General features: G+C 37.7%; 1 protein-coding gene across 43 annotated transcripts in view; it reads right to left on the reverse strand.

Annotated features, from left to right (window-relative positions):
• Positions 1-20861, reverse strand: part of LOC127010712 (uncharacterized) — a 93139-nt gene that overhangs the window by 7060 nt on the left and 65218 nt on the right. For 7 of the 43 annotated variants that reach the window (XM_050885260.1, XM_050885262.1, XM_050885263.1 and 4 more), the window contains one exon: positions 18655-18702. The exons of 33 other annotated variants lie outside the window; for them this stretch is intronic. In XM_050885260.1, coding sequence (XP_050741217.1) covers positions 18685-18702 — 18 coding nt within the window. In that variant the 3' untranslated portion in view covers positions 18655-18684. Of the gene's footprint in view, positions 1-7146; positions 7195-12900; positions 12949-18654; positions 18703-20861 lie in introns of those variants that run through there. 3 more of the 43 variants (XM_050885259.1, XM_050885256.1, XM_050885255.1) reach the window with 2 other exon arrangements.

Genomic DNA, 20861 nt, shown 5'->3' on the forward strand with positions numbered 1-20861 from the left:
AATATAATATTACATTTCCAATTGTAACATAAAGCGCTCTGCACACGTTCTGCTATTGAGTACGACTCTATCTCGACTATTCTATAGTTACAATGTCTGGTCTACCAAAAGGGACCTATCAACACTATTCTAGGGCAGATGATTATATTCTAAATTAGGCACTGTTCACATATAAGAGGTGACATTGATTTTGCAGATCTTTTAAACCGCTTAACATTCAACGTTCCTGTTAGACTTACACGAAATTATTATCCTCTTAATTTGCCGCGTTGTACATCACATTTTTGTCTGCACGAGCCTTTTCGCGTTTTATGTAATAACTTTAATAAACTTTATTATTTAATTTGAATTTAAACTTATAACCCGGTATTTAAAACTAACATTAAAACTCATTTGCTTCATTTTTAGTTTGCCTTTCATTTTCATTTGTGTCCCGTCTCTGTTTTATGTATTTTTCTCGCGAACTCGCATTTTTTGCATTGATAAAAGGGAACCGCGCGTAACAAGCACGAGCTTGGTGTCGTTGGGCCACTTGCTTGTACTGTTCGAAGTGCATCAACGTCCATATATATTAATAAAGATAATTTTTTGAAAATGATTTTTTCAAACAATTTAGCGGTTAGTAATTTTACAATTGGCCTATATTTCAATATATCAAATTTACTTCCTCCCTTATGGACCTGCATGACTCTTAAAATTGTTTATCTACCTAAGACAAAGAGGAAGATAACATAATTTGCAGGGTAGGTAATGGCTGGCAACACAATTTTTAAAGAAGAATAAAGAAACTACATCAAAGTCTAGCCTTGGGGAATCATCAAAATAACTAATGGCTTCAGAAGTGTCATCATATGTTATGTGCAGCCTTTCAATGTTATAAATTTCTGAAATTGAATTTAAAGTTTCCTGGTCATACCAAACAACGGAAGGTTTCATGTTCGAAAAAAACAGTCAACAACCTTATCATATGACAAGTTTTATAATTAGTTTCAATGCAAGAATTCGTACGCGTATGGTTACTCATGGAACAGCTTATCCGGTTTTATGGAAGCTAGGTGGTATACCCGCAGGAGACTTCCAGGCAAGCCAAAAAGTGACCTATGGACTCAACCGAACTCATGAAGGCGCGAAAAGGGCATGTAGCACCCGCAGCAAGATAGTAGAATTTTCCGTAAGATATGTTGTTTACAGGAAAAACTATAAGCAGAATAATAAAGCTATCGGATATAATGCCAAGCTTGGCTCAAACCGAATTCGTTAAGTTGTACTCCAACGCTAGGGCAAAGAGCTCAGCGATGCAGCCGGAAAAATTGTAGGAGTATTTCATGCCAAACAAAATGATAAGCCCAGAACTGCAGGATTGTACTAAAGAGTAGGAACTCCCGATCACATGATGAGTAGAACACGTTATTAACCTTGCCTGCCGTTGCCATAAAGACCCCAACCAGTGACCGAAATGGGACCAGATACGATGCAACCTTAGACAAACCTCCAGAAAGCTATTCGCGCCGCCTGCCGGCTCCGCAAGCTACAGGTGTGGTGCGAGAACGAAGCGTCGTATCTGGCACTCCTGATCGAGTGGATGAACGGCTTGAGCCGGAGCATACAGCTCGAGGAGGAGGGTATCCAGCAATGCTGGATACAAATATGCCAGGCCCTTACCCAAGACCAAGCCATCACGCAGACAATGGAAATCCGGCGAAGGACTCGCATACACTGTTAATAATAAGTAAACTTGAAAAATAAACAAAAACCTAACAAAAAAAAACCATACTTGTAAAATAAAAAAAACAATGCAGCCGGTTATAAGAAAACCGTGGTGAAGGCGCCTAATACCTTTTTATTTCTAACAAATAACGGAAACGAAGACAATGGTACGGATATTCCTTTTGCTAAGTCATTGCATGCGTTCCGCATCGATCACTTCAAGCCTGTTACGTACGCCCTCCGTGTAAAGAAGATTAACATGTAGAAACAAACAATAAATCTTGAGACGGAGGGAGGGGTGCATGTTTCTAGCCAGACTCAGTAAAAGCAGAAGAAATTGCAAATCGGAATATTTTCCCTAGGTGGGAACACCTAATTAAGAAGTATCACCCACCCCACCAATGTCATTACCACCGTGGAGATCGTTGACCACAAGGATGATATTCACGATGTGAACAAGACCATGAAGCTCGTAGTTGGACTAAACCTAATTATAGTGATCCTTAAGGTCGTCAACAAGTAAAGACGTTCCACTCAGCAACGCCGCAACCAGCTTCACGCCCTGGAAAAAGTAAAGACCCACATCAGAGCCTAAGAAAGAAAAAGCAGTGGAGGCAAACTTGCTTAAAAAAAAGACAATCAACCAATAAACGGGAAATAAGTGGCAAATAATTACAAACAAAATTGAATCGCCATTAACAATAACAATAAAACAGCAAGTGCATGCATTTTTCAATGCAAGTGAAGTAGAACCGATAACTCATACAAAAAATTGGAGCTGCACTGACAAGCTCAAGCATTGATACTGACGTGTGCCGCTGAAAAACTCCCGTACGATGCATACATACATACATGTTTATACAGCTATAGTGCTATTTTTTGTGTAACGTTTTTGTGAACCGCCATCAAATAGGATCCGGAGCGTCGAGATCTCATCGGACATGATTGAAAAGAGGAGTAAATGTGTCGGAACGAAGTTTTCACTTTTATGAATATATCTATATGTATATGTATATATCCGTGCAATATGATTACAGCTCAAGTACTAGAAAGAACCTTGGATAATGATCCACAGTTTAACGTAAGAGTTCAATATTTACTATCAAAAACATCCCAACCCATAGCTGTAGATGATTTAGAGATATTATATATTGAGACCTTCCGTCTAGAATTTTCACCACTCATTCAATGTAATAGAACTCAAAAGGCGACCATAATATCAACAGCTCCCACAGTCATTGCTTTCTCTCGTCTAGACAAGAACATATTTTCCTAGTTAAGACAAAGAATTAATCTTACCCAAAATAACTATTTTTATATAGCCCTTAGTTCTTTAATCCTTTTTCTACGTTTTTTTTACGAGTATCAGCCTCGTAGCTGTATGTACAATTGCAAGAGCCCTCTGAGCGACGTTTATAGCCATGAATACTCTGCGCTGGTAAAAATAATCGTCAAGTAGAATAAGCTTTAATCAACTTTACATTTCTTATCCACATCATATGTCTATATGTCATACCTATGTTAATCAATAAATTTATAATGTGAAAACGAATTCGAAGCAATGATGAGCTAGAATGTTAACATGGGGGTCTGTTGATGTAAGAAGTGAAGTTGGTCAAGAACAATTATATTACTTACGACGGACAACCTTTACAATAGGGGATAGTGTTGCGCGGCCCGCGACTATCCATTGGCACACGAACGTGTGAAGGGGAGGGAATATGGCCGAATCACAGCCCGATCACGTTGCGATCAAGCGACAGCTAAGCTTATGGGGCAGTGTGGACTGACGATTGACAAACTTTACGCACTAATATTATTTTTCCGGGCACTTTAAATATTTATTCTCGTTATGTTGGAGAGGAGAGGACTTAGCAAGATCCCACGACCCGAATACGACGTACGGCAAAAATGGTGCCTGAACATCGGACGCCTCTCCCTCGGCCCAAGTACTTTTGGTATTTAGAAAATTCTTGCTTGAAAGGCGTAAATAGTACTTCAAAATATTTTACCATTATCTAAAATTTCCGCGACCGTCAATGGAGTTTCGATACGCACAAAAGACGCTTAATGCTCAGGCAGTTTTCAGAACTGGTAAATATGTTTTTTTATTTTTTTGTTGTATTTATTTATTATTGCCAATGGAAAAATCCTTATCCCGCTACAACTAATGAACTTTAATCTATTATCGGAAATTTATTAAAAATATTCCTTAAGGCATGGAATTTAATATTCTCAGAGCCCTTGTTAATGGCTCATTGCGTGCATAGTTTGTTCTAACAGCACGGTCGATGAAGGGAACTAAAATACGGATATTCCTCTATTAAAATTAAAGTATCCCATAAGGCAAGGGCAATCAATATTTCCTACAAGCAGATCATTCAGATAGATAAGGCTAGCAATTGTACGGCGATCCTTCAAGGAAAAAGAATTAGGCAGGGAACACTGACCAGCTTAGGGTGGCGCAGTTTCGTTAAAATGCAAGGATTGTAATGCAAACTTCAAAAACTTTTTTTGCAACCTCTCAATCCCATTGATCTGAACACTTCGCGAGGAAAACAAAGAATGCATATTCAACCCTAGAACGGACAAAATCAGAGTAAGCTACAGTCTAGAAAACGGGTCATTGAATAAGAACGTGTTTCGCTTAACATGGCCTACCATTGTAAATGCTTTTGGTAATGAGAAATTCAAGTGTTCGTTATAACAAAAGTTTTCATTAAATAATATCCACAGATCAAATATTTCATTCAAAACAGAGAGAGGGTGGTTATTGATGTGATAAGAGGTTGGAATGGTTATAGTACGTTTTGCATAGCAAACGACCGAATTTTCTTGGAAACCCACATACAGATACTCTCTAGGTCAGATTGAAGAAATATCGAACCATTTATGATACTGACAGTCCTATAAATCTTCAGATCATCCACATAAAGAAGAAAGTTAGAAAAATCGATACAGGCAGAATTGTCATTTATTAAAATATTAAAAAGTAGAGGGCCAAGTGAGTTACCCTGAGATAGTGCAGATGTCGCCTATTATGTATGGGATAAGGCACCATCTACTTCAACTTGATAACGTCGATTATCCGAATACGGTGCTATCCAGTCAAGAAATGAGGAGTAAAAGCCAAGTTTGGAAAGTAAAGCATTAAGGGCAGAGCGACGAACATTGTCAAACTCTTTGTCAAAATCTATGTAAGTTATGATCCTCAAATGCATGTACACAGTGATTGAAAGAAAACAGCCAAGATGCTCGTCGAAGATCGACCAAGCATAAAGGTTCGATATAAGACCCTATTTATCTATCTTATATTTCTTGGTCTCCTCCTACAGACTCAATTGTCGCTATGCCTTCATCCGCCCATGATTTTGTAGATGGCCTTTTAGAATTATCGTTAAGTTTTATAAACAATTCCTTAAGTAAAAAATTAGATCTTGTGTCTACTTGTTCTCCCGGTCCAGATGGACTTCGTGGATGTGTGCTTAAGTTTTGTGCATTAACCATTTGCAAACCGATTCATAAACTTTTTAATAAAAAGGATATAAGGTGCGAAGGCGGATGCCCAAAATTATAGAGGTATTTCTAAATTGTCGGCAATTCCTAAAGCATTTGAACGCATTATCCCTTCTCATTTGCAACATTTATGTTCCACGCTTATATCAACGTTTCAGCATGGTTTTGTTAAGCGAAGATCGACCACCACCAATCTTTTTGAATTGACATCTATTAAATGGCTTAAAAAAAATGCAGACTGACATTGTATATACAGATTTTAGTAAGATCTTTGACTCCGTTAACCACTCTCTTCTTTTATTTAAATTAGATCAGCTTTGGTTTCCTGGTAATCTATTATCTTGGATTTCATGTTACTTGAATGGTAGGACTTAGAGGGTTATATTCAAGAATGCTGTTTCAAAATTGATCTAGGTGACATCTGGAGTGCCTCAGGGTAGTCATTTTGGCCCTTTACTGTTTACTTTGTTTATTAACGATCTTCCCTCAATCATAACACATTCTCGTGTACTAATGTATGCTGATGATGGTAAGCTTTTTTTATCATATAATGATATAGCGTCGGGATTTAACTTAGAGTCAGATATTGATTGTTTTTATGGATGGTGTGAGTACAACCTTTCAAATTTGAACTGCCTTAAATGCAACGTTATGGCTTTTTACAGTTCTTGGGTTTATAAAGCGTTGGTCAAAAGAATTTGATCATCCTTATACGACCAAATTATTCTTTACCTTCCTTGTCCGTCCTATTTTGGAATATTGTTTGTCGATTTGGAGTCCACAATATCAAGTGCACATCGACCGTATTGAGTCGGTACAAAAAAAAATGTTAATTTGAACTGGGATCAAAACGTATCTTCCTACCAGAGTAGATTAAAATTGCTTAATTTACCTACACATGTAAATCGTAGAACAATGCTTGGTACTAATTTTATACAAAATCTTAAATGAAAAGGGTTGGCTTTATCGAGTGATATAGGTTTTATTAAGGATAGTGAGGTTGAATATAATATTACATTTCCAATTGTAACATAAAGCGCTCTGCACACGTTCTGCTATTGAGTACGACTCTATCTCGACTATTCTATAGTTACAATGTCTGGTCTACCAAAAGGGACCTATCAACACTATTCTAGGGCAGATGATTATATTCTAAATTAGGCGCTGTTCACATATAAGAGGTTACATTTATTCTGCAGATCTTTTAAACCGCCTAACATTTAATGTTCCTGTTAGACTAACACGAAATTATTATCCTCTTAATTTGCCACGTTGTATACCAAATTTTTGTCTGCACAAGCCCATTTGCCTTCTATGTAATAACTAAAATAAACTTTATTATTTAATTTGCATTTAAACTTCTATATCGGTATTAAAAACTAGTATTTTAACTTATTTGCTTCATTCTTAGCTTGCCTTTTATTTTCATTTGTGTCCCGTCTCTATTTGTTTTATGTATCTTCCTCGCGAACTCGCATTTTTTTGCCGAAATTGATAAAAGGGCCCCGCGCGCACGAGCTCGGTGTCGTTGGGCCACTTGCTTCTACTGTTCAAACTGCATCAACGTCCATATATATTAATAAAGATAATTTTTTGAAAATGATTCTTTCGAACAGCTAGCAAGCTTACTAATTTTACAATTGGCCTATATTTCAATATATCAAATTTACTTCCTCCCTTATGGACCTGCTTGACTCTTAAAATTGTTCATCTACCAGGGGATCTACATTGAGATAAAGAGGAAGAGAACTTAATTTGCAGGGTAGGTAATGGCTGGCATCACAATTCTTAGGGAAGAATAGAGAAAGAAGAAGAAAGAAAGATTGGTTATATAGAAATTTATTAAAAAACTCAAACTCACGTTTGTGCTGACAATATATTTCACCATCTGTTGGGATATGTGTCTTGGAATATTTTTTGTAGTTCGTAAGGTTTTTGTATTTTTGCAGTCCTTTAGTATACCAAGGAAGCCTATAGAAACCCTGTATTTGTAATCGTTGAAAGGAAAAGTTTTATAATTAGTTTCAATGCAAGAATTCGTACGCGTATGGTTACTCATGGAACAGCCTATCCGGTTTTATGGAAGCTAGGTGGTATACCGGCAGGCGACTCCCAGATAAGCCAAAAAGTGACCCAGGGACTCAACCGAACTCATGAACGCGCGAAAAGGGCATAGAGCCCCCGCAGCAAGGTAGTAGAATTTTCCGTAGGACAAGATGTCTACAGAAAAAACTATAAGCACAATAATAAAGCTGTCGGATATAATGCCAAGCTTGACTCAAACCGAATTCGTTGTGTTGTACTCCCACCCAAGGGCAATGCGCTGTATGAGCTCGGGAATGCAGCGGGGAAAAGTGTAGGAGTATTTCATGCCAAACAAAATGATAAGCCCAGAACTGCAGGATTGTACAAAAGAGTAGGAACTCCCGATCACATGATGAGTAGAACACGTAATTAACCTAGCCTGCCGTTGCCATAAAAACCCCAACCAGTGACCGAAATGGTACCAGATACGATGCACCCTTAGACAACCCTCCAGAAAGCTATTCGCGCCGCCTGCCGGCTCCACAAGCTACAGGTGTGGTGCGAGTGGCACTCTGGCACTCCTGATAGAGTGGATGAACGGCTTGAGCCGGAGCATACAGCTCGAGGAGGAGGGTATCCAGCAATGCTGGATACAAATATGCCAAGCCCTCACCCAAGACCAAGCCAACACGCAAACAATGAAAATCCGGTGAAGGACTCGCATACATTGTTAATAATAAGAAAACTTGAAAAATAAACAAAAACCAAACAAAAAAAAACCATACTTGTAAAATAAAAAAAAAAACAATGCAGTTGACTAGACTAAGAAAACCGTGGTGAGGCACCTAATACCTTTTTATTTCTAGCATTTGACTATCTCCGAATGCAATGGTATGTACTATAGTATAGTATCTTATGTAATAATACACTGCCATGATACACAGATTGTATAATCTGACTAGCTCTTCTAAGGCTGGGTAGGAGGCGGGGATCGAAGCCACACGTAAATGGGCGCCTGAGAAAAAGAAGACAGAAAAAGAAACAAGGAAAACGATGACAATGGTTTCACATCGGCGTTTCACATCGATCACTTCAAGCCTGTTAAGTACGCCCTCCGTGTTAAGAAGATTAACATGTAGAAACAAACAATAAATCTTGAGACGGAGGGAGGGGTGCATGTTTCTAGCCAGACTCAGGCTAGTAAAAGCAGAAGAAATTGCAAATCGGAATATTTTCCCTAGGTGGGAACACCTAATTAAGAAGTATCACCCACCCCACCAATGTCATTACCACCGTGGAGATCGTTGACCACAAGGATGATATTCACGATGTGAACAAGACCATGAAGCTCGTAGTTGGACTAAACCTAATTATAGTGATCCTTAAGGTCGTCAACAAGTAAAGACGTTCCACTCAGCAACGCCGCAACCAGCTTCACGCCCTGGAAAAAGTAAAGACCCACATCAGAGCCTAAGAAAGAAAAAGCAGTGGAGGCAAACTTGCTTAAAAAAAAGACAATCAACCAATAAACGGGAAATAAGTGGCAAATAATTACAAACAAAATTGAATCGCCATTAACAATAACAATAAAACAGCAAGTGCATGCATTTTTCAATGCAAGTGAAGTAGAACCGATAACTCATACAAAAAATTGGAGCTGCACTGACAAGCTCAAGCATTGATACTGACGTATGCCGCTGTAAAACTCCCGTACGATGCATACATACATACATGTTTATACAGCTATAGTGCTATTTTTTTGTGTAACGTAATTCTCGTGTTATGTTTTTGTGAACCGCCATCAAATAGGATCCGGAGCGTTGAGATCTCATTGGACAGGATTGAAAAGAGGGGTAAGTGTGTCGGAACGAAGTTTTTACTTTTATGAATATATCTATATGTATATATGTAAATATCCGAGCAATATGATTACAACTCAAGTATTAGAAAGAACCTTAGATAATGATCCACAGTTTAACGTAAAAGTTCAAAATTTACTATCAAAAACATCCCTACCCATAGCTGTAGATGATTTAGAGAAATTATATATTGAGACCTTCCGTCTAGAATTTTCACCACTCATTCAATGTAATAGAAGTCAAAAGGCGACCATAATATCAACAGCTCCCACAGTCAACATCGGACGCCTGTTCCTCGGCCCAATTACTTTTGGTACTTAGAAAATTCTTGCTTGAAAGGCGTAAATAGTACTTCAAAATATTTTACCATTATCTAAAATTTCCGCGACCGTCAATGGAGTTTCGATACGCACAAAAGACGCTTAATGCTCAGGCAGTTTTCAGAACTGGTAAATATGTTTTTTTTATTTTTTTGTTGTATTTATTTATTATTGCCAATGGATAAATCCTTATCCCGCTACAACTAATGAACTTTAATCTATTATCGGAAATTTATTAAAAATATTCCTTAAGGCATGGAATTTAATATTCTCAGAGCCCTTGTTAATGGCTCATTGCGTGCATAGTTTGTCCTAACAGCACGGTCGATGAAGGGAACTAAGATATGGATATTCCTCTATTAAAATTAAAGTATCCCATAAGGCAAGGGCAATCAATATTTCCTACAAGCAGATCATTCAGATAGATAAGGCTAGCAATTGTACGGCGATCCTTCAAAGAAAAAGAAATAGGCAGGGAACACTGACCAGCTTAGGGTGGCGCAGTTTCGTTAAAAAGCAAGGATTGCAATGCAAACTTCAAAAACTTTTTTTGCAACCTCTCAATCCCATTGATCTGAACACTTCGCGAGGAAAACAAAGAATGCATATTCAACCCCAGAACGGACAAAATCAGAGTAAGCGACAGTCTAGATAACGGATCATTGAATAAGAACGTGTTTCGCTTAACATGGCCTACCATTGTATATGCTTTTGGTAATGAGAAATTCAAGTGTTCGTTATAACAAAAGTTTTCATTAAATACTATCCACAGATCAAATATTTCATTCGAAACAGAGAGAGGGTGGTTATTGATATGATAAGAGGTTGGAATGGTTATAGTACGTTTTGCATAGCAAACGAACGAATTTTCTTGGAAACCCACATACAGATACTCTCTAGGTCAGATTGAAGAAATATCGAACCATTTATGATACTGACAGTCCTATAAATCTTCAGATCATCCACATAAAGAAGAAAGTTAGAAAAATCGATACAGGCACAATTGTCATTTATTAAAACATTAAAAAGTAGAGGGCCAAGTGAGTTACCCTAAGATAGTACAGATGTCGCCTATTATGTATGGGATAAGGCACCATCTACTTCAACTTGATAACGTCGATTATCCGAATACGGTGCTATCCAGTCAAGAAATGAGGAGTAAAAGCCAAGTTTGGAAAGTAAAGCATTAAGGGCAGAGCGACGAACATTGTCAAACTTTTTGTCAAAATCTGTGTAAGTTATGATCCTCAAATGCATGTACACAGTGATTGAAAGAAAACAGCCAAGATGCTCGTCGAAGATCGACCAAGCATAAAGGTTCGATATAAGACCCTATTTATCTATCTTATATTTCTTGGTCTCCTCCTACAGACTCAATTGTCGCTATGCCTTCATCCGCCCATGATTTTGTAGATGGCCTTTTAGAATTATCGTTAAGTTTTATAAACAATTCCTTAAGTAAAAAATTAGATCTTGTGTCTACTTGTTCTCCCGGTCCAGATGGACTTCGTGGATGTGTGCTTAAGTTTTGTGCATTAACCATTTGCAAACCGATTCTTAAACTTTTTAATAAAAAGGATATAAGGTGCGAAGGCAGATGCCCAAAATTATAGAGGTATTTCTAAATTGTCGGCAATTCCTAAAGCATTTGAACGCATTATCCCTTCTCATTTGGAACATTTATGTTCCACGCTTATATCAACGTGTCAGCATGGTTTTGTTAAGCGAAGATCGACCACCACCAATCTTTTTGAATTGACATCTATTAAATGGCTTAAAAAAATGCAGACTGACATTGTATATACAGATTTTAGTAAGATCTTTGACTCCGTTAACCACTCTCTTCTTTTATTTAAATTAAATCAGCTTTGGTTTCCTGGTAATCTATTATCTTGGCTTTCATGTTACTTGAATGGTAGGACTTAGAGGGTTATATTCAAGAATGCTGTTTCAAAATTGATCTAGGTGACATCTGGAGTGCCACAGGGTAGTCATTTGTGCTCTTTACTGTTTACTTTGTTTATTAACGATCTTCCCTCAATCATAACATATTCTCGTGGTCTAATGTATGCTGATGATGTTAAGTTTTGTTTATCATATAATGATATAGCGTCGGGATTTAATTTAGAGTCAGATATTGATTGTTTTTATGGATGGTGTGAGTACAACCTTTTAAATTTGAACTGCCTTAAATGGAACGTTATGGCTTTTTACAGTTCTTGGGTTTATAAAGCGTTGGTCAAAAGAATTTGATCATCCTTATACGACCAAATTATTCTTTACCTTCCTTGTCCGTCCTATTTTGGAATATTGTTCGTCGATTTGGAGTCCACAATATCAAGTGCACATCGACCGTATTGAGTCGGTACAAAAAAAATGTTAATTTGAACTGGGATCAAAACGTACCTTCCTACCAGAGTAGATTAAAATTGCTTAATTTACCTACACTTGTAAATCGTAGAACAATGCTTGGTACTAATTTTATACAAAATCTTAAATGAAAAGGGTTGGCTTTATCGAGTGATATAGGTTTTATTAAGGATAGTGAGGTTGAATATAATATTACATTTCCAATTGTAACATAAAGCGCTCTGCACACGTTCTGCTATTGAGTACGACTCTATCTCGACTATTCTATAGTTACAATGTCTGGTCTACCAAAAGGGACCTATCAACACTATTCTAGGGCAGATGATTATATTCTAAATTAGGCGCTGTTCACATATAAGAGGTTACATTTATTCTGCAGATCTTTTAAACCGCCTAACATTTAATGTTCCTGTTAGACTAACACGAAATTATTATCCTCTTAATTTGCCACGTTGTATACCAAATTTTTGTCTGCACAAGCCCATTTGCCTTCTATGTAATAACTAAAATAAACTTTATTATTTAATTTGCATTTAAACTTCTATATCGGTATTAAAAACTAGTATTTTAACTTATTTGCTTCATTCTTAGCTTGCCTTTTATTTTCATTTGTGTCCCGTCTCTATTTGTTTTATGTATCTTCCTCGCGAACTCGCATTTTTTTGCCGAAATTGATAAAAGGGCCCCGCGCGCACGAGCTCGGTGTCGTTGGGCCACTTGCTTCTACTGTTCAAACTGCATCAACGTCCATATATATTAATAAAGATAATTTTTTGAAAATGATTCTTTCGAACAGCTAGCAAGCTTACTAATTTTACAATTGGCCTATATTTCAATATATCAAATTTACTTCCTCCCTTATGGACCTGCTTGACTCTTAAAATTGTTCATCTACCAGGGGATCTACATTGAGATAAAGAGGAAGAGAACTTAATTTGCAGGGTAGGTAATGGCTGGCATCACAATTCTTAGGGAAGAATAGAGAAAGAAGAAGAAAGAAAGATTGGTTATATAGAAATTTATTAAAAAACTCAAACTCACGTTTGTGCTGACAATATATTTCACCATCTGTTGGGATATGTGTCTTGGAATATTTTTTGTAGTTCGTAAGGTTTTTGTATTTTTGCAGTCCTTTAGTATACCAAGGAAGCCTATAGAAACCCTGTATTTGTAATCGTTGAAAGGAAAAGTTTTATAATTAGTTTCAATGCAAGAATTCGTACGCGTATGGTTACTCATGGAACAGCCTATCCGGTTTTATGGAAGCTAGGTGGTATACCGGCAGGCGACTCCCAGATAAGCCAAAAAGTGACCCAGGGACTCAACCGAACTCATGAACGCGCGAAAAGGGCATAGAGCCCCCGCAGCAAGGTAGTAGAATTTTCCGTAGGACAAGATGTCTACAGAAAAAACTATAAGCACAATAATAAAGCTGTCGGATATAATGCCAAGCTTGACTCAAACCGAATTCGTTGTGTTGTACTCCCACCCAAGGGCAATGCGCTGTATGAGCTCGGGAATGCAGCGGGGAAAAGTGTAGGAGTATTTCATGCCAAACAAAATGATAAGCCCAGAACTGCAGGATTGTACAAAAGAGTAGGAACTCCCGATCACATGATGAGTAGAACACGTAATTAACCTAGCCTGCCGTTGCCATAAAAACCCCAACCAGTGACCGAAATGGTACCAGATACGATGCACCCTTAGACAACCCTCCAGAAAGCTATTCGCGCCGCCTGCCGGCTCCACAAGCTACAGGTGTGGTGCGAGTGGCACTCTGGCACTCCTGATAGAGTGGATGAACGGCTTGAGCCGGAGCATACAGCTCGAGGAGGAGGGTATCCAGCAATGCTGGATACAAATATGCCAAGCCCTCACCCAAGACCAAGCCAACACGCAAACAATGAAAATCCGGTGAAGGACTCGCATACATTGTTAATAATAAGAAAACTTGAAAAATAAACAAAAACCAAACAAAAAAAAACCATACTTGTAAAATAAAAAAAAAAACAATGCAGTTGACTAGACTAAGAAAACCGTGGTGAGGCACCTAATACCTTTTTATTTCTAGCATTTGACTATCTCCGAATGCAATGGTATGTACTATAGTATAGTATCTTATGTAATAATACACTGCCATGATACACAGATTGTATAATCTGACTAGCTCTTCTAAGGCTGGGTAGGAGGCGGGGATCGAAGCCACACGTAAATGGGCGCCTGAGAAAAAGAAGACAGAAAAAGAAACAAGGAAAACGATGACAATGGTTTCACATCGGCGTTTCACATCGATCACTTCAAGCCTGTTAAGTACGCCCTCCGTGTTAAGAAGATTAACATGTAGAAACAAACAATAAATCTTGAGACGGAGGGAGGGGTGCATGTTTCTAGCCAGACTCAGGCTAGTAAAAGCAGAAGAAATTGCAAATCGGAATATTTTCCCTAGGTGGGAACACCTAATTAAGAAGTATCACCCACCCCACCAATGTCATTACCACCGTGGAGATCGTTGACCACAAGGATGATATTCACGATGTGAACAAGACCATGAAGCTCGTAGTTGGACTAAACCTAATTATAGTGATCCTTAAGGTCGTCAACAAGTAAAGACGTTCCACTCAGCAACGCCGCAACCAGCTTCACGCCCTGGAAAAAGTAAAGACCCACATCAGAGCCTAAGAAAGAAAAAGCAGTGGAGGCAAACTTGCTTAAAAAAAAGACAATCAACCAATAAACGGGAAATAAGTGGCAAATAATTACAAACAAAATTGAATCGCCATTAACAATAACAATAAAACAGCAAGTGCATGCATTTTTCAATGCAAGTGAAGTAGAACCGATAACTCATACAAAAAATTGGAGCTGCACTGACAAGCTCAAGCATTGATACTGACGTGTGCCGCTGTAAAACTCCCGTACGATGCATACATACATACATGTTTATACAGCTATAGTGCTATTTTTTTGTGTAACGTAATTCTCGTGTTATGTTTTTGTGAACCGCCATCAAATAGGATCCGGAGCGTTGAGATCTCATTGGACAGGATTGAAAAGAGGGGTAAGTGTGTCGGAACGAAGTTTTTACTTTTATGAATATATCTATATGTATATATGTAAATATCCGAGCAATATGATTACAACTCAAGTATTAGAAAGAACCTTAGATAATGATCCACAGTTTAACGTAAAAGTTCAAAATTTACTATCAAAAACATCCCTACCCATAGCTGTAGATGATTTAGAGAAATTATATATTGAGACCTTCCGTCTAGAATTTTCACCACTCATTCAATGTAATAGAAGTCAAAAGGCGACCATAATATCAACAGCTCCCACAGTCAACATCGGACGCCTGTTCCTCGGCCCAATTACTTTTGGTACTTAGAAAATTCTTGCTTGAAAGGCGTAAATAGTACTTCAAAATATTTTACCATTATCTAAAATTTCCGCGACCGTCAATGGAGTTTCGATACGCACAAAAGACGCTTAATGCTCAGGCAGTTTTCAGAACTGGTAAATATGTTTTTTTTATTTTGTTGTTGTATTTATTTATTATTGCCAATGGATAAATCCTTATCCCGCTACAACTAATGAACTTTAATCTATTATCGGAAATTTATTAAAAATATTCCTTAAGGCATGGAATTTAATATTCTCAGAGCCCTTGTTAATGGCTCATTGCGTGCATAGTTTGTCCTAACAGCACGGTCGATGAAGGGAACTAAGATATGGATATTCCTCTATTAAAATTAAAGTATCCCATAAGGCAAGGGCAATCAATATTTCCTACAAGCAGATCATTCAGATAGATAAGGCTAGCAATTGTACGGCGATCCTTCAAAGAAAAAGAAATAGGCAGGGAACACTGACCAGCTTAGGGTGGCGCAGTTTCGTTAAAAAGCAAGGATTGCAATGCAAACTTCAAAAACTTTTTTTGCAACCTCTCAATCCCATTGATCTGAACACTTCGCGAGGAAAACAAAGAATGCATATTCAACCCCAGAACGGACAAAATCAGAGTAAGCGACAGTCTAGATAACGGATCATTGAATAAGAACGTGTTTCGCTTAACATGGCCTACCATTGTATATGCTTTTGGTAATGAGAAATTCAAGTGTTCGTTATAACAAAAGTTTTCATTAAATACTATCCACAGATCAAATATTTCATTCGAAACAGAGAGAGGGTGGTTATTGATATGATAAGAGGTTGGAATGGTTATAGTACGTTTTGCATAGCAAACGAACGAATTTTCTTGGAAACCCACATACAGATACTCTCTAGGTCAGATTGAAGAAATATCGAACCATTTATGATACTGACAGTCCTATAAATCTTCAGATCATCCACATAAAGAAGAAAGTTAGAAAAATCGATACAGGCACAATTGTCATTTATTAAAACATTAAAAAGTAGAGGGCCAAGTGAGTTACCCTAAGATAGTACAGATGTCGCCTATTATGTATGGGATAAGGCACCATCTACTTCAACTTGATAACGTCGATTATCCGAATACGGTGCTATCCAGTCAAGAAATGAGGAGTAAAAGCCAAGTTTGGAAAGTAAAGCATTAAGGGCAGAGCGACGAACATTGTCAAACTCTTTGTCAAAATCTGTGTAAGTTATGATCCTCAAATGCATGTACACAGTGATTGAAAGAAAACAGCCAAGATGCTCGTCGAAGATCGACCAAGCATAAAGGTTCGATATAAGACCCTATTTATCTATCTTATATTTCTTGGTCTCCTCCTACGGACTCAATTGTCGCTATGCCTTCATCCGCCCATGATTTTGTAGATGGCCTTTTAGAATTATCGTTAAGTTTTATAAACAATTCCTTAAGTAAAAAATTAGATCTTGTGTCTACTTGTTCTCCCGGTCCAGATGGACTTCGTGGATGTGTGCTTAAGTTTTGTGCATTAACCATTTGCAAACCGATTCTTAAACTTTTTAATAAAAAGGATATAAGGTGCGAAGGCAGATGCCCAAAATTATAGAGGTATTTCTAAATTGTCGGCAATTCCTAAAGCATTTGAACGCATTATCCCTTCTCATTTGGAACATTTATGTTCCACGCTTATATCAACGTGTCAGCATGGTTTTGTTAAGCGAAGATCGACCACCACCAATCTTTTTGAATTGACATCTATTAAATGGCTTAAAAAAATGCAGACTGACATTGTATATACAGATTTTAGTAAGATCTTTGACTCCGTTAACCACTCTCTTCTTTTATTTAAATTAAATCAGCTTTGGTTTCCTGGTAATCTATTATCTTGGCTTTCATGTTACTTGAATGGTAGGACTTAGAGGGTTATATTCAAGAATGCTGTTTCAAAATTGATCTAGGTGACATCTGGAGTGCCACAGGGTAGTCATTTGTGCTCTTTACTGTTTACTTTGTTTATTAACGATCTTCCCTCAATCATAACATATTCTCGTGGTCTAATGTATGCTGATGATGTTAAGTTTTGTTTATCATATAATGATATAGCGTCGGGATTTAATTTAGAGTCAGATATTGATTGTTTTTATGGATGGTGTGAGTACAACCTTTTAAATTTGAACTGCCTTAAATGGAACGTTATGGCTTTTTACAGTTCTTGGGTTTATAAAGCGTTGGTCAAAAGAATTTGATCATCCTTATACGACCAAATTATTCTTTACCTTCCTTGTCCGTCCTATTTTGGAATATTGTTCGTCGATTTGGAGTCCACAATATCAAGTGCACATCGACCGTATTGAGTCGGTACAAAAAAAATGTTAATTTGAACTGGGATCAAAACGTACCTTCCTACCAGAGTAGATTAAAATTGCTTAATTTACCTACACTTGTAAATCGTAGAACAATGCTTGGTACTAATTTTATACAAAATCTTAAATGAAAAGGGTTGGCTTTATCGAGTGATATAGGTTTTATTAAGGATAGTGAGGTTGAATATAATATTACATTTCCAATTGTAACATAAAGCGCTCTGCACACGTTCTGCTATTGAGTACGACTCTATCTCGACTATTCTATAGTTACAATGTCTGGTCTACCAAAAGGGACCTATCAACACTATTCTAGGGCAGATGATTATATTCTAAATTAGGCGCTGTTCACATATAAGAGGTTACATTTATTCTGCAGATCTTTTAAACCGCCTAACATTTAATGTTCCTGTTAGACTAACACGAAATTATTATCCTCTTAATTTGCCACGTTGTATACCAAATTTTTGTCTGCACAAGCCCATTTGCCTTCTATGTAATAACTAAAATAAACTTTATTATTTAATTTGCATTTAAACTTCTATATCGGTATTAAAAACTAGTATTTTAACTTATTTGCTTCATTCTTAGCTTGCCTTTTATTTTCATTTGTGTCCCGTCTCTATTTGTTTTATGTATCTTCCTCGCGAACTCGCATTTTTTTGCCGAAATTGATAAAAGGGCCCCGCGCGCACGAGCTCGGTGTCGTTGGGCCACTTGCTTCTACTGTTCAAACTGCATCAACGTCCATATATATTAATAAAGATAATTTTTTGAAAATGATTCTTTCGAACAGCTAGCAAGCTTACTAATTTTACAATTGGCCTATATTTCAATATATCAAATTTACTTCCTCCCTTATGGACCTGCTTGACTCTTAAAATTGTTCATCTACCAGGGGATCTACATTGAGATAAAGAGGAAGAGAACTTAATTTGCAGGGTAGGTAATGGCTGGCATCACAATTCTTAGGGAAGAATAGAGAAAGAAGAAGAAAGAAAGATTGGTTATATAGAAATTTATTAAAAAACTCAAACTCACGTTTGTGCTGACAATATATTTCACCATCTGTTGGGATATGTGTCTTGGAATATTTTTTGTAGTTCGTAAGGTTTTTGTATTTTTGCAGTCCTTTAGTATACCAAGGAAGCCTATAGAAACCCTGTATTTGTAATCGTTGAAAGGAAAAGTTTTATAATTAGTTTCAATGCAAGAATTCGTACGCGTATGGTTACTCATGGAACAGCCTATCCGGTTTTATGGAAGCTAGGTGGTATACCGGCAGGCGACTCCCAGATAAGCCAAAAAGTGACCCAGGGACTCAACCGAACTCATGAACGCGCGAAAAGGGCATAGAGCCCCCGCAGCAAGGTAGTAGAATTTTCCGTAGGACAAGATGTCTACAGAAAAAACTATAAGCACAATAATAAAGCTGTCGGATATAATGCCAAGCTTGACTCAAACCGAATTCGTTGTGTTGTACTCCCACCCAAGGGCAATGCGCTGTATGAGCTCGGGAATGCAGCGGGGAAAAGTGTAGGAGTATTTCATGCCAAACAAAATGATAAGCCCAGAACTGCAGGATTGTACAAAAGAGTAGGAACTCCCGATCACATGATGAGTAGAACACGTAATTAACCTAGCCTGCCGTTGCCATAAAAACCCCAACCAGTGACCGAAATGGTACCAGATACGATGCACCCTTAGACAACCCTCCAGAAAGCTATTCGCGCCGCCTGCCGGCTCCACAAGCTACAGGTGTGGTGCGAGTGGCACTCTGGCACTCCTGATAGAGTGGATGAACGGCTTGAGCCGGAGCATACAGCTCGAGGAGGAGGGTATCCAGCAATGCTGGATACAAATATGCCAAGCCCTCACCCAAGACCAAGCCAACACGCAAACAATGAAAATCCGGTGAAGGACTCGCATACATTGTTAATAATAAGAAAACTTGAAAAATAAACAAAAACCAAACAAAAAAAAACCATACTTGTAAAATAAAAAAAAAAACAATGCAGTTGACTAGACTAAGAAAACCGTGGTGAGGCACCTAATACCTTTTTATTTCTAGCATTTGACTATCTCCGAATGCAATGGTATGTACTATAGTATAGTATCTTATGTAATAATACACTGCCATGATACACAGATTGTATAATCTGACTAGCTCTTCTAAGGCTGGGTAGGAGGCGGGGATCGAAGCCACACGTAAATGGGCGCCTGAGAAAAAGAAGACAGAAAAAGAAACAAGGAAAACGATGACAATGGTTTCACATCGGCGTTTCACATCGATCACTTCAAGCCTGTTAAGTACGCCCTCCGTGTTAAGAAGATTAACATGTAGAAACAAACAATAAATCTTGAGACGGAGGGAGGGGTGCATGTTTCTAGCCAGACTCAGGCTAGTAAAAGCAGAAGAAATTGCAAATCGGAATATTTTCCCTAGGTGGGAACACCTAATTAAGAAGTATCACCCACCCCACCAATGTCATTACCACCGTGGAGATCGTTGACCACAAGGATGATATTCACGATGTGAACAAGACCATGAAGCTCGTAGTTGGACTAAACCTAATTATAGTGATCCTTAAGGTCGTCAACAAGTAAAGACGTTCCACTCAGCAACGCCGCAACCAGCTTCACGCCCTGGAAAAAGTAAAGACCCACATCAGAGCCTAAGAAAGAAAAAGCAGTGGAGGCAAACTTGCTTAAAAAAAAGACAATCAACCAATAAACGGGAAATAAGTGGCAAATAATTACAAACAAAATTGAATCGCCATTAACAATAACAATAAAACAGCAAGTGCATGCATTTTTCAATGCAAGTGAAGTAGAACCGATAACTCATACAAAAAATTGGAGCTGCACTGACAAGCTCAAGCATTGATACTGACGTGTGCCGCTGTAAAACTCCCGTACGATGCATACATACATACATGTTTATACAGCTATAGTGCTATTTTTTTGTGTAACGTAATTCTCGTGTTATGTTTTTGTGAACCGCCATCAAATAGGATCCGGAGCGTTGAGATCTCATTGGACAGGATTGAAAAGAGGGGTAAGTGTGTCGGAACGAAGTTTTTACTTTTATGAATATATCTATATGTATATATGTAAATATCCGAGCAATATGATTACAACTCAAGTATTAGAAAGAACCTTAGATAATGATCCACAGTTTAACGTAAAAGTTCAAAATTTACTATCAAAAACATCCCTACCCATAGCTGTAGATGATTTAGAGAAATTATATATTGAGACCTTCCGTCTAGAATTTTCACCACTCATTCAATGTAATAGAAGTCAAAAG

Source organism: Drosophila biarmipes, chromosome 2L (assembly GCF_025231255.1).
Source record: "Drosophila biarmipes strain raj3 chromosome 2L, RU_DBia_V1.1, whole genome shotgun sequence".
In the NCBI taxonomy this organism is placed as follows: domain Eukaryota; kingdom Metazoa; phylum Arthropoda; class Insecta; order Diptera; family Drosophilidae; genus Drosophila; species Drosophila biarmipes.